The sequence below is a fragment of the Lissotriton vulgaris genome, chromosome 2_1, assembly GCF_964263255.1.
Source record: "Lissotriton vulgaris chromosome 2_1, aLisVul1.2, whole genome shotgun sequence".
Taxonomy (NCBI): domain Eukaryota; kingdom Metazoa; phylum Chordata; class Amphibia; order Caudata; family Salamandridae; genus Lissotriton; species Lissotriton vulgaris.
Window position 1 is genome coordinate 1,707,099,768 of NC_141687.1, and position 14,974 is coordinate 1,707,114,741.

General features: G+C 43.9%; 1 protein-coding gene across 2 annotated transcripts in view; it reads left to right on the top strand.

Moving 5' to 3' along the window:
• PKP3 (plakophilin 3) overlaps positions 1-14,974 on the top strand; it is a 166,376-nt gene that overhangs the window by 138,245 nt on the left and 13,157 nt on the right. For both annotated transcript variants that reach the window (XM_086957694.1, XM_086957695.1), the window contains exons 10-11: positions 573-758; positions 3,854-4,007. In XM_086957694.1, coding sequence (XP_086813820.1) covers positions 573-758; positions 3,854-4,007 — 340 coding nt within the window. The remainder of the gene's footprint in view (positions 1-572; positions 759-3,853; positions 4,008-14,974) is intronic.

Below are 14,974 nucleotides of genomic sequence, written 5' to 3' on the forward strand. Positions count from 1 at the left end.
AATTTTTGTGATAGAAGAGTATTGTTTAGATCCAGTCTTATTGTTTTATAATATGATGGTGCATCATGCAGAAAGGTGGGTGGAGGTCATATGATGGATGGGATATGTCATGTGTAAAGCTTAGACATGAAAATTTAACAGATGTAACTAAGCTAATGTACAGCTAATTTGTGATTCGTACATGTTATTTACCTACTGGTTTTGAATGGTGTTTTTTAAGATGATGTACCACTTTCTATCTATGTCCACAATGACAAAATCTTTAATAAACAGATCAAACAAAAAATGAGGTATGGTGAAGCCTTTGTTGTGGTGCATCATTGAAAGGAGGGCAGTGCTAGTTCGTTTATGAAGTTCTGGCTGAGGTAGATGGGCAATGAATCTGTCAGTTGTGGATGGAGAGTGAACCTCTAGCTGTTGTAGACGGGTGGTAAAGCCCTACCTGTGGGAGATGGGAAGAGAAATCCTAGTTGTACGAGAAGCCCTCGGTACGGTTCATCGTTGGTAAGTGTGTGATGAAGCCCTGATACAGGAAGATGGGTTACAAAGCTCTGTTTCTCTACTCCCTGCAGCAGCACATGAACACAGACATGGCCACCTTCACTGAGGTGTCAAAGGACCCCAAGGGCATGGAGTGGCTCTGGAACCCCCAGATTCTGGGCCTCTACAATCGCGTCCTGCAGAAATGTGAACTCAACAAGCACACCACGGAGGCTGCTGCTGGAGCACTGCAGAACATCACTGCCGGGGATCGCAGGGTGAGGCATCCTCAGACTCTGGGTGGGAGCAGAAGAAAGGGCTGGAGAGGGAGAGAATGGGTCTCGATGACTCTGTAGGGTGGACTTATATTCAGGTTGGACCCCCGAGTGGGATGCATTCTTAGGGAGGTATCAAGGTTAAAAGTCTCATACTCCAGGGGATCTACATGGCAAGGGTCTCAAATGCAACTACTGCCCAATGAGGGGGCCTAAAACGCAGGGGTATCACCTGTGCCTCGGGACTGTAGAGTGAGGGTTCATCAACCTATTGTGATCTATATGATATCATGGCATGCTACGTCTATCACCCTTTATGCCATCTCATGTTGTCTCAAAGTGCTTAGAGGGGACATGAAAGAAGGAACAGAGGGATAAGAGGAGAGGCCAGGAAGGGGAGAGAGGGCGGGAGTGAAGGAGGCTTGGGGACTGAGTGACCGACCTCAAAATGGAAGATTTTCACTGTACTCGAATTGATCACTGTTCGTATCTGTCAATAGACGTCTCTTTAGGATAAAGGAAGGGAGAAGAAAAGATAATGGGAGGCAGGAGGAAAAAGGAAGAAAACTTGGAAAGGAAGGAAGTAGAATTTGGTGTGAGGAGTGGCAGTGAGAGGAATCTGGACCTGATAGAAACCATGGTACAGATCTTGAACGATGCTAGAGCAGACCAGAGTGACTCCCTGTGATGCAGGAGACTGCCTTTAACCCGCCTCCTCACAATTTCTATAGTGTGAACTCTCACATAGATTCCATAGATTCGTGTACCACTGGGCCACAGTTGAAGGTAGAATTAGAAGCAAGGGTTGCTTGGGGCAGGGAAGTTTTTTATTGGTTAAAATCCATGGAAGTCTTGAAGTACAGAGACATTGAAATCAAGTAGTGGGCCTTCCCTGGGCACTGAAGGTGTGTAACGCTAGACTCGGGCTTGTCAGGGGTTTCTGCTATGGAAATGTCTTCCATTTTGCCAGGTGCATCTGTTTTTTTACGTATAAAAAGAACGTCCTTGAAGAAAAGAGACACCATGGCATCTGCTGCCATCTAGTGTGGGAGCCACGTAAGCTGCTTTCTTCATGAAAATGGCAAGCTGCCTTTCATCTCAAAATCTATAATCGGCGTTTGCTGAAGCTGCACGGGGACCTGAAAAGCATGAGATCTCATGTATCCCCTCTTGTGATGGCCCTGCCAGCCGTGACTAGACTCTGCTTTTAATACTCAAGACCTCATCACAGTTTTCCCAGGTGTCTGTTCCGGTGACGCTTCCATGCTTTAGAGAGTGACATACAAGGGTAACACCTCTTTACCCGGAAGAGTTCCACTGGGAGAAATTTGTGTCAGTAGTACCACAGCTGGCAGTGGTCAGCCAGAAGGTCCTAAAACCCCGACTGCAAACCAACATGCAAACAAGTTAATGCACACACTCCAGTCTCATACGGATTTGAACAGACGCTGTCATGGCCATTTTCTGGGACGCCTCCACAAGGGTAACCTAGACTGGCCACACTACCCACTCACAACAGTGCGGTTCAGGAATGAAATTCTGATTGTGGAGAACCTTCTGTGGGTGAATTAACAAGGGTCAATGCCTGCACAATGCGCCAAGAGGTCAAACAATTGGTGAATGCTGAGCTATACAGACCAGCAGTAACAGCAAATAAAATAGAGCTATCTCATAGGGTGCCAGGAAATACCACCTCTGCGCATATGTCTTTGCTGCCCGAACATTCTCTTAGACCTGCCTTGAATGGCATTTATTTGTATCCCCTAGAGGCTAAAGGGGGAGTGAGCACCCAATAAGGCCCAGGGAGGGATACAGGAGTTGGTTTTCCAAGGATAGTGGGGGTCAGAATTCGGAATTTAGCTGGTCTAGACTGCTGGATTTCAGGAGTATTGTATTGTCACGGATAAGGCAATACCAGAACATAATGTGGAATCCGGGCCTTTCTTGGAGCTGAGAAGTTGGTACTCGTATGTGTAGGTTTCATCTATGCAAGCACACGCTCTACACCCCTGGCAAGGGTTTGCAATGGTGAACTACGAGGGCAGACAACAGAATATCTCAGCCCTGAAGCCCAGCATAGGGTGCATTGTCCCCATGGGCTTCGATGAGTGTCACAACATTTTTCCGCAAATTTTCTCTCCCGTGGGGGCCACTTTTAAATCATGACCTCACTATAAAGCAGGATGTTAGTACAACATAGTCAGCCTGACGTGGAATCTAACTTGGTTTGCAAGGTTCCAGAGTCGTCCTTTGATCAGAAGCAAAATCAATCTTTTCTTATTCAGAAAAAAACACTCTCCTTCATCCCCATCCCACCGGCCTCGAAGAAGCACCCGCAGAATTTCAAATCTTTCTGCACATTGTGGTTGTTACTTCTAACCATAAATATATAAGAACTGAATACAATGCTCCTTTGTATCATCTCAGTGGTTCAGAATAACCCTCCTTACAACAGCGCAGCATAAAGTTATCGAAGCAGCTTGGTGGAGCACAGTGAAACTTTACACCCGGAGGGTCATTCAAACACTTGTTGCTAGCAGCATTGTGCAGGGAGGTCAGAGGGTGTGGAAGTAAGATGCTGGGTTAACCTAGGGGCAGATGGGCTGCTACACTATTTAGGGAACTGTGTGCGACCTCGAACTGTATTTAAGATTCCAGTGAGGGGAGAAAAACTGTTTTGCCTTAACCTTTTTAAGGGTCTTGTGACATGTGGGTTCTGTCTGCCAAGGGCCTGGGTGCAGTCTGGTCAGGATACCTTCAATCCTGGTCACATAGAGGGAGCATTAATCTCATGCTGCAGGATAGACCTTGAACTTAACAGTAAGTTTGAAGGTGTCCGAAACTCTGGGAGGACTCTGGTCAGTAGGAAAAGAGGACAAGATGACAGTGAGAAGAGATTGGTTCCTCATACACTTTGTGGTGAGGAAAGGTAGAGGGGGCAATAAAGTAAGAACCATGCAGTGAAAACCAGTGTGCATTGGGACCTTTTCCACCAGGCCAGAGCGCTGCGAAGATCCTGCAGTGTTTTGAGACCTTCTGCTACTCTCTCTGTACAATCCACACTGCCGCATTAATGCCCCGTGATCTCTTTCCCGCAGTGGGCGAGTGTCCTGAGCAGAGTGGCCTTGGAACAAGAGCGCATCCTGAACCCTGTGCTGGACAGAGTGCGCACGGCCGACAACCAGCAGCTCCGCTCATTGACTGGTCTCATCCGAAACCTGTCCCGCAATGCGCGCAACAAGGATGACATGTGTGAGTACCGTTCACTCAGGGTGTGCAATAAGAACCAGCACTGTGTAAATGCGGGCGCCGTGCTTGTGTAGGTGCATCTGGAGGGGTGGGCTAGTGAAGGAGCCTGCATGCGTGCATGCGCTGGAGTGTTGAAATAGCACTGCAGATTTGTAAATATCATGTGGAGTGTTTAATAGTGAAGTGTAGCATGAGTGTTACAGTGTATGGATGTATTTGCTGGATTATCTCATACTCACTGTATATGTGTTTCATACAAAAACATATGTGTATGTTGTGGAGTGTGTTATATTAAGATATTAAGTATTGAACTCGAGTATTTTATAGTGAAATCTAGCATGGGTATACAATAGTGAACAAGATTTGCTTCCTAGCGACCATCAGTGCAAGTGCACGTGTTGCAGAATGTGCAAAGTGATCGCTAGAATGCCTGCATACAATAGTGTACACCGGTATCAGTGTTTGAATCAGCGTGGAAGATTATGAGCACCACTATGCACGTTATGGAGAAGTGCTTAATGGACCATACTAGTTTAGTTGTGTGTACAGCCTGTGTGAGGAAGTAAATCCATGACTGTAAAATAATAATGCGGACCACAATGACTAACGTGTACTTGTGTGGCTAGTGGACCTCAATCAATTTTAGGTAGAATGCTTGCAGTTAAAGACAAGCTGCAGGGCTGAGAAGCTCATTATGAAATGTACTTAATATAAAACAAATGGGCAAATAATTGATGCAGTTTGTGTTTTGTAGAGTTCATATTTCTCAGTAAAATGTATTCAGTGGTACTTCGCAACAGGTGTGTGACATATGGGCAATCCGTACAACTATTCTTCTTTTGCTGATTTGGTAAGCGTTGAGTCTTTGATTGAAAAACTGAGTAGGCTGACTGGTTGCCCAGTTGGGTAGGATTCTCACCACGAAAATAGAGGCCAAAGAGTGGTACAGTGGAGGCGGCAATGACTGGATTTGAGGCGGTGTGTAGAATGTGGTATCAAGTGTATCTTGATCTGCTGCTAAAAGAATTGGAATCAATTTCCAATCGGTCATACTCCTCTGCCAATAGATATGTGGGAATATTCTTTTCCCTTCTAAACGTTGATATCGGTTTCAAGATAAATTTGAACCTTTTGCTTTGAGCGGATTCTCCTTGGGATGGTGTGGGCATTACTTTCTTGCAATGGATGGTGTTTTCGTCAGAATTCCAGTCAGTAGATTTTCTGAAGCTCTCTGTCCCAGGGGGAAATAATATAAACTGCAGCATAGACTATCTATTTGATTTGCACCACATTGACAATTTCGCAATCTTCTGTATCACTTGGTTTGTCAGCACCTACGTTTGAAATAAACTCAGGGCCGAAATGGCCACTCTACAACTCTGGCATTTGAATGTTAGTCTAGTGAGTGTGTCTCGTAACGCTTTTACACATTTGGAAGATTTTTTTGTTCCAGGAAGAGGATTTTCGGAGAATTCTGCCTTTAAATCTCTTGTTTGATGTACTCGAATTTTGTGAGGTAATTTCTAGATTTATGAACTCAGCCTAGTATCATTAACTTATTTTTTTCTTTAGGTGTATAGTAATAGATGTGCATTTAACAAGTTTCTAAGCAGTTCGATACTGGGACCGAGGATACGGGAAAGTTAAAGTGAAGTGTCCAGCATTACATATCCCTGTTAAGTGTGGCAGCTATGAGTAAACCATGTCAACAGACACCAGTCCTCTACTTGGGCAATGGGCCTCTTCTCCAATATAGAGGCTTTTTGCAGGGGCGGCTCTAGGCTCATGGTGGCCCTGGGCAGGGAGCGTTGATAGGGAGCTCCGGAAGAGGGGGTCCGGGCGGGGCGGAGAGCAGAGGCCAATGAAGATGGGGGGGTCCGGGTGTTTGGAATGGAACAGAGCCAGAGGTCGCCAAATCCCTGCCAGGGGCCGCCACGCAAATATGTATCCATTTTCAGAGGATTATTATATTAAGGATATATATTGGCGTGGCGGCCCCTGGAGTTTGGTGGCCCTGTGCAGGTGCACAGCTTGCACATGCCTAAGGCCGCCCCTGCTTTCTGTTTTATATAAAGCCTCTAGTTTCCCAGGTGACTGGTACAGGTATAAGCTTCCAGGCCTGGGCGAAAGTCAGCCACATGTGCTTGACTGACAGTGTGCTTTAACCCTAATTACCTTTATTTGCAGTCTAGCTAACCAACGCCCAAACATCTGAGAATCAGTGAAACACTAATGTGTTTGGGAGTTTTTTACTAAGTACCTTCGGCTTTACATAGTACTAGTTTATGGCATCTGGCTGTTTCATATAAACCTGGGCCTGGTAGTAAGATAGATTAGTGAGCTCTCGTGAGACAGAATGTGTGTGTCTCTCTCAAAGGTTTGAATCTCCGCAGGGCCATCTACGCCTTTGTTCTGATGAAAGGCAATAAAATGGCAGCCATAGCATTGGCTGATAGTAAAACCTATTATTTTTAATTCGAGGAAACTGAATAAGGACTGCCATATAAAAATACAATTCTATTGTTTTCATGCACCAACTGTACACCAAAGTGGAGCACAGGAAACACGCCTTGTTCCAGCAGGAAGAAGCTGTTCTAGTTACTGTTGTTTATTTATTATAATTGCTCAATACATCTGCAAAAGATTATAGTTGAAACAAAGTGGATACTCTTGTTTACTTGTGGCTTACATTGCGAAATGGTATTTATTCAAAATGGCTGACAAAAAGAAAACCATAGAAGGAACCGCAGCTGCTGCCAGTAGTCTTCTCTTCCTCCTCCGTGATGTAAACAGCAGGCCAGCTACGTCAGGTGTTGAATATTACCGTCCCAACACAGCCGTTGTCCAAAAGCACCTCCTCTGTGTGTGTGTCCCTGCCTTTTGCCAAGGCAGCTGAGTGCAGGAAAGGGATCAGGGTGCTGTGCAGCCGGTGTTTTATCGCCTTTGTCCCAGAGCTTCATCTTCTTTCTTATCCCTGTTCTCCTCTCCCTAGGTGCCTGCTCCTCTGCCTTTTGGCTAGGTTCATGCTATAGAAATACCATATACATACCAGTGGGGGGGAAAAAGTAGGGGAACTGTGGGCGGAGAATCAGAGGGGGGAAATAACCAAGGATTGCATCAGTGGGCGGAGCCAGAGGAGTGGCCAGAATGCACAACCATCCCAATATTTAGTATCTGTTTGGCATTTCACTGCCTAGTTTAATCAACCAATGGATACTCATGATTATTTACGGTTAAAATGAGTTATTGATATTAAAATTCATTCAAACAGTGGGATATGCTTCTAATCCCAGACTGTCCCAAATACGATAAAATGTGGAAGCATAAGCCATTTGTCCCCGAGCCATGGAGTTTCTGTCATTAGCACTTCTCCCTTTTTGCACAACAGCAGTTCAAACATGAATGGCAAAATATCCTAGTTAGCAAATGCTTTCTATATAATTATGGCTCTGCCATATTTGCCTCATAATGCAAGATCTGCTACATGATCTGACCATTTAAACTAATAAACTGTTTGTAGCTCAAAAGTATCAAAAGTTAATAAAAAATGGGACTTGTGTTGCTGCGGAGTGGATGGCCTATTGCAAAGGTTGACTGATCACCTTTCTCACTGCTACATTTGTATGTTACACTGGTACAAATAGACAAAACCTTTCCAGAGACTGTTAGCATGTTGTACACATGTCAAAATAATTAAATATCAGAAAATATACTGAATTAGGCTGCAGCCTTTTTTTAATGCATGATTTAGTCAACTCTGCGGCAAAATTATGTCCTCCTTTGCTGCATAATTAATCCCAGTGGCCCCACAGCAGGCAGCACATGTTAAAAGTGCTTGTGAATGAAGCAGAGAGACTGTGAAGTTTGCGAACTGAGTTTGGTGTGTGTAAAAATCCTGCATTGCCAATCCCTGGTGAGTTGCAACTACTACTGCTGAAACAAGGCCAATTGAGGTCGGATGTACGACATTACAACGCGTACTTTTACAATGCGTGCTGTTACTACACAACTTTTACAAGGACTTGCGTTGTGGGGTGCTGGATAGTAAATATTTTAATTTACTATTCCAACTCCAGTCCCCGTGGATAGTAGGGAAGGAGTTGGATAGTAAATTAAACTATTTACTATGCTGGAGCGCCCCCCAGCGCAAGTCGTTGTAACGACTTGCGTTGTAAAAGTTGCGTGGTAACAGTACCGCGTTGTAAAACCTTCGTTGTAAAGGTTGTTCCCCATTGAGGTACCTATAGGTGAGGCAGGCAGGCCTCAAGGGAAGGGGCGGCCTTAGCACTGGTGGGGCCCTGTGCATTAATGTTTGTTAGTGCCCCCTAATGACCACCTCTGCCATGGATTCCATCACTACCGCCCTTTAACAGAGCCTCTCAAGTCTCCATAACCACACTCTCTCTCAGATGCATTTAATTTGATTTACAGCGCCACTCATACCATTGTAGGGTGTCAGAGCACTTTACATCACACACATTACACAGAGACAATCAATATGTGTGTAAATCTTTGTTTAGAAAATGTTACTTAAGACAAAGGACTACAAGGTGTAGGAGTCACATGACATCCATACTAGTAGGTCGTATAGTTTAATAGTGATTGGTCTGAAGAAACACAAACTCAGAATTTAAAACGTAATACCATGGTTGGGGGTTCTCCTTAATAATCTGAATTGATTTCTGTCGAAAAGAACACTTTTTGCAACATTAGGATAATCAAAGACTGGGAAAAAAACATAACTCTCTAATTTATACCTTGCAGTTTGTATGTGGCTCTTAGATGGCAGTTAATAGCTCATGGTTTTATGTTAGGATTTTAACTTATTAACTGCAAGTAACAAAAGAATCTCTCTGACAAAAGCAGTAGCCCACTGACCTATTTAGATTATGTGCAGTTTGTGATCTGCATGGTACATGTTCTTTGCAGCAGGCACATTAACCCTCTGAGCTATCTTTCCATGAGTCAAAACTTCCACTAGACAAATTTCAGATCTCTCTCTAGGAAGAACATTAATCCCCAGAGTCATCATGACATTTTTATTGTTGCTGAAAATTGCTGGAGGCCAGGAAGGAGTCAGCAAGTGCTTTTAAAACCATAATATACTTGTTAACATAATGCCTCCACCCACAGTCAGCACGCGGTGCGGTCGTATTGGTTGCACCGCCCTAGAGCTGGCCCTTCTCAAGGGTCCTGTGACCTCAGTGACAGAGTCACTGTTGTTCTAGGGTGTGCTGCAAGACTGGAGGTGAACTTCAGTATGGATAGTGGTGGACAAGCCTTGAAGGTTAACCTAGACGTGTCATGCTAGGGTCCACCTGCTGGTGCGAAGACACCTAGACTTCTAAGATGTTGTGAAGCCTTCTAAGGTCTAGCATGGGATTGTGCTCTCGCAGGAGAGTGGTCTGGTGGACTGGTCATGAAGGCTGAACCTGGTTCCTCAGTTCCAAATTCAACAGCTCTGGCCATAGTGCCGCATCCTCTCCCCCTAGTGAACACCGTACTGCCCCACTAAGAAAGACTCACAATGCCTTCAACTACAACCCAATTGTTGCCGGCTATAAACACCTGGATGCGGCTCAATTTAAATTATGCACTAGACAAGAGCAATATGCGGCCTACAAAAAAAGTAACACCATCCTGGAAAAAACAAACACCAATAGGGAATGCAAAATTTGGCAAACCATGTGAAATGTAAGCAGGAATAATATGGTTACCTTATCGCTTTTACACTCACTAGTCAGAAATCAGTGAGTGCTTTTGCCTGAAAGGTTAAGGTCATGACTACAGGGCCCTTAATTGGCCCATTTCAATGACAATTGATTACATCCTTACAAAACGCAAGCAGCATGGTAAAAAGAACACATCTCTGGACGCACAGCCGCAGTATACATTTTTGTTTTTCAATCCACACATTGCAGTACCCTCAGGTTCGGTGCACTAGTTGCAAGCCCAGGGAAAACAAAGACAAGAAAACAAACATAGCGCTTTACTGGCAAACTCTGTAAAAGTGGCGCTAATGTGTTTGGGTGTGAATAAAATCCATCTAGCCAGTTTTCTACCACTCTGTCGTATTATATTTAGTTATTTTTCATATTTGTAACCTGTTATTACAGATGCTGCACTTTGGAATTAAAATGGCAGAAAAATACGTAATTTCCTGCAAAAGCGTTTCTCTTTTTTGGATCCATTTCATAAGGGAGCAAATAAAAGAAAGGAGAGGAAAGAGAGTGAGAACCCCGTCTTGAAGTCACGGTTTTTTAAAGAGAAGAACTGCTTGACAGAAAGAGAGGGAAGAAGGGAAGAAGGAAAGAGTGGAGGGCAGCTGAAGCGGCATAACAGAAGTGTACACTGTCTTTGTCTTCTCTGGGCAAGAAGGAAAAGACAGAGTCCTGCTACTTCTCTGCACCCCGCCCGTCACGAACACAGAGTTTTATTTATAGGCGATGGCGGTTTTTTTGCGTCCTGGGACGCATTTTCAAAATAAAAAAGTTGGGGAACGAAATGCTTGGAATTAAAGAAGTAGGGGCACGCCGTGCTCTGCCTATCCCGCCCACTTCGATCACTGATACATACATATACCCAAAGTCGACTTTTTATTACGGCAGGTCTGAGACCCGGCAGGACCCCCTCCACTTAAAGCCCAGCATCTGCGATATTTAAATGCATGCAGACAGTGGCACAGTGCCCTGTCTGCCGTCTTCTGGCGGTTCTTAAGCTCTTCCATTTTGGGCTGAAACTGGTAATTTGCTATGCTCGCATTCCAGTTCATGTAAATTAACCTGAAGGAAGGCATCAATGCCTCTAATCTTTCTTTTGCGCTGGGATATACAGCAGATTAGATGTATCGAAATATCAGTGTGACAATGTGTATTGTTTCTGATTGCTTCAAATTATTAAAAATATGACCATTCTCAATATCAAAAATACATATAAAACAATCAGATATAAAATCAGTGTTCGTTCATTGGTGAAATTCGTAAGCAATGAATGCATTGACATGGGAAGAAGACCACGTTATAAACAATAAACTAATTTCAATAATTGCCAATAATAATACACTTATTTTCCATCACACGTACAGGTTAGTGGCGGCAACGCCGAGCTTTCCCACATGAATACAAATTTACAGCATAGCACATTACCTGGTTTAGATCGAGCCAGCAGGCAGGTAACAACGGCTTCGCCTGCATGATTACACATATCATTTCCGGCCGATGAACAGGACGGAAATGTCATTGTAAATGATGTGCTCTTGTTTTTCCTGTTTGCCTCAACTCACAGGGGCGGACGTAGGTAGAAGCCTCGAGACGCCTGGACTGCACGTCCCTCCCGCAGGCCTGGGTACTGGACTCTTGGACTGTGCAGAAGCACCTGTCAGGGGCATTTGGTCAGATGCTAAATAGGACACTGTGGCAGAAGAGAAGGTGTCCAGAGGAGAGAAACTTCAGAAACACGGTTTACCTTAGAGATGCTGAGGAGGCTGAATGTGAACACCTGCAGTGAAACGGCCCTGAGTATGGAGGGCAGGGGTCTTCTGTCTGGGGAGAGACCTCCCTTATGTGGGCCTCAATAGATCCCAAGAGGGGCGTCAGGCTCTGCCAAAAGAAGCATTATGCTGATAACATTGTTTCAGCAGTGGGGTGGGGGCAGCAAGCCACTCTGTAATGGGCCATCATAAACATCTTTCGTCCTTTATATCCTGGCTGGGAGAAGGTGTTCTCAAATGCTCATGTTTTCCTGGGTAGCCTGTCTCCTTGTTGGGACTGTAATGACCTTAATGTTCGAATTGTTGATTTATTATTAGCGGTTGCCTTTCGACAGATCACGATCAATTGGAAGTCTACATCCAGTATTACTTTTAAAGCTTGGTGGTGTAATGTAGTTCACAACCACAGACTCGATACTGCTTTTGTTTTTCCTCCACAGATGGCAACTAAACGTGCTGACTTATGGCTTCCTATTACATTGTATTTAGATAAATGTGCACTCCGTTCTTTTCGCCCTCGACCTGCGCAGCAGGAAGTACCTAAACCTCCTTGATACCCTTCACATTACTTTCTATTTAACCATTCTATTTTACTGCATAGCCGTATTTGCATTCTATTACATTACTTATTTATTATGCCCTTTATTTTTTGTGCTTTCCCAAATATGATTCACTTCTATATTTTGTATGTTGTATTGATTGTGTTGAATTGCATTGCTCTCCTTTTTATTACTCCATCATTGTAAGATTTTATTTCCCCTCTCCCCTACTCCCTTCTTATTATTTCTCCACCATTGCTCCCTTTTAGTATTGTCCCTGATTTGTATTATTACCATGCTCTTCTTCAATAAACTTGATTTTGAACTGAAAGGGAAGGGGCTCCAAATATTCTTCAACCTCCCATCCCCATTTCTAATAATCACACTGAGGATACTTTTACATGTTAGAAAGGCCTGCCTGACCAGAATAGTATGTTTGGCAATCATGTATTTGATTGCATTCTTAAAAAAGGTACAGAACTTAACTGCACTTCTTAAATAAGTCCAGACATATTTAAACATTGCCAGTTTAGTAGAATATTTTTTTTAAACATTGGGGGAGGGGGGGGGGGGTTGCATTAAAATGTTTGAAGACCACTGATGTGGGGCACCTGATCCAAAGCCTTTAATGCAGCCCGTAATCCTTTATATGCCAGATTGGGTTTATCCCCGATTGACAGTTCGCTCTTCCTCCTTGTTGATGCCAGCGCTTCACAGGCATGTAGCGGCCAGTACTCTGCTTCCTGTGCGCCTTCTGCTCAGTCCCTCAGTGATGTGGTAGCAGCTGGGTGATCTGGCACTGGCAGCGCCTCATTCAGAATCAGATTTAGAATCCGAGGCGAACAAGAGCTCCAAAGGCAGAGCTCCAAGGCAGGCAGGCGTTCCAGTGGTGAATTTCTTTACTTGAATCCCAGTGCTGTTAGCTTGAGGTCCAAGATAATGTCTGGACTACGAGTACCAGAATGCAATGGAAATACAACAGTTGGCATGCTGCTTACACCACACATTGAAAAATTTGTGATAAAGTCATTTCTGCATTAATCTGTTCTAATTCTTATTTCGAAAAAATGGCAATATGCAATGCAAGTAGTGCTGTTTCTGCATTTCTGTGCAAACCTTGGGGCATATTTACAATACTTTGGTATAGAGCAGAGCCGCAAGCCTTCTAGTTGCACTGCCCTATGTCAGAAGAAAAGGGCAGGAATGCGCCATATCTACAAGATACGGGTGCATTCTTGTCCTTTCTGCTGGTGCACAAATTGTAGCCGAGCACAAAGCAGGCACCCTTGCACCACAGTTCAAGGGTGTCTGTTATTGGATGATTGTTTTTGTACAGGAAAAGACACCTTCCTGCACAAAAACAATCAAAGGAGGCATTTTCTTCTTTCTATGTGTGCTGCAGAAAAAACAAGAAGAAAGTAAAACATTTTTCCTCGTTACACCTTCTTTGGAAAGGCATTATTTTTTGCGCTGTCCTAGATTTACACTATGTTGTTAATTTGGGGCAGTGGGGTGTTGCGTGAGAACACCTGTGGAACGCCCCTTCCATGCAGAGTAAGGCATTGCATTATTCCATATTTACAAGGCCATGAAAAGCTGCGCAGGGTGGCTTAGCCTGGCTTTGTGAATATGGGCCGGCACACTGCGCCTCTGGAGCGCCACAAAAGTGACACCCCGGCAATGTAAAAGTGCTACAGGGGCATTGTAAATATGCCTCTTAGTTTGGGAAGGGAAGTGCGTTGATGTACACTGCATCATGACTATGGGGCTTATTTACTAGCCCCTTGCGCCGCATGTGTGTCACTCATAATATGGGAAAAAGAGACGTACTGGTGGAGCAAGGGGCTTATAAACAGCAAATTCTGAACGTTATTCTGGTTAGAATGGGTAGAAGTGAATGGTGTTCGAAGTATGGGGCTAATTTAGTTATATCTACCTGCAGTTTGGACCAGTTAAGAAGGCACCTTTTCATATACTTTAAGCTGCAAACAGTTGTGGCACACAGTAGCTGCTGTTCTCCACCCAGTTTGTCATGGTCTAAGAAAATGAAAAATTGGAAGAATTTCATAATTATCAAGCTACAAAGTTTAAATGTTGGAAGAAAATAATAGTTACCAAGATTTGATTCCATTGCAAGAACTCCAACTTTGCAAAAGATGGACCATATTGACCAGAATGCACTGGGAGGGCTACTGAGTCATGATTCACTTGAAACCCACAGTTGAAGGCTATTGTTGAGTGCCAGTCTTTTTTTGAGTGCTGTCAAATGAAGGTTGTAATTTAACCCCTTGGGCGCGGCCGCGATTCTGCGCGACACATTCCAATCGCAGGTGTGGTCATGACGGCCGGGAGCTGTCATCAGCACACGAGCACTGTGTGCCATGACGGCTCCCGGCCGTCATCAGCATGGAAGGGGGTTAATAATAAACAATTTGTTGCTTTGGTTGGCCTCTGATGGCTGATGTGCTATGTAGGAAGCAACAGGATTGGTAAATCTCAGTGGTTCATTTTACATAATCTACTTTCCCTTTCCTTTTTAGCTTTATGGTTATATAGCTGTTTTTTGTTGGGGTGTTAGAATTATTTCTTGAGTCTTAATTGTGTGTTTGTGTGTGTGTTTTTATTAAATGGTTATTAATAACTATGTATTTGGGATTTATTTTCTTTCCACAATACACTTATGGTTGTATTTGTTCATTCCCAGTCCTATTTTCTTAATTTGCATAAACTACCTTTTTGTTGGATCTTAGCTTCTTTCTCTTCCTTTCTGCCTTCTTATTGGACCAGTACCTGATATTGCAGGTGTGGGGTCAGAGGCAGGAACCCTTTGCCCCATCTGAGGCATTGTCAATCCAACTCCCATATCCCTTTTAAAATCTTAATTTCTGCTTCTCACTTTGCTCTCATTACTATTTTGCATTTTTCTTTCTGTAGGTTGGTGT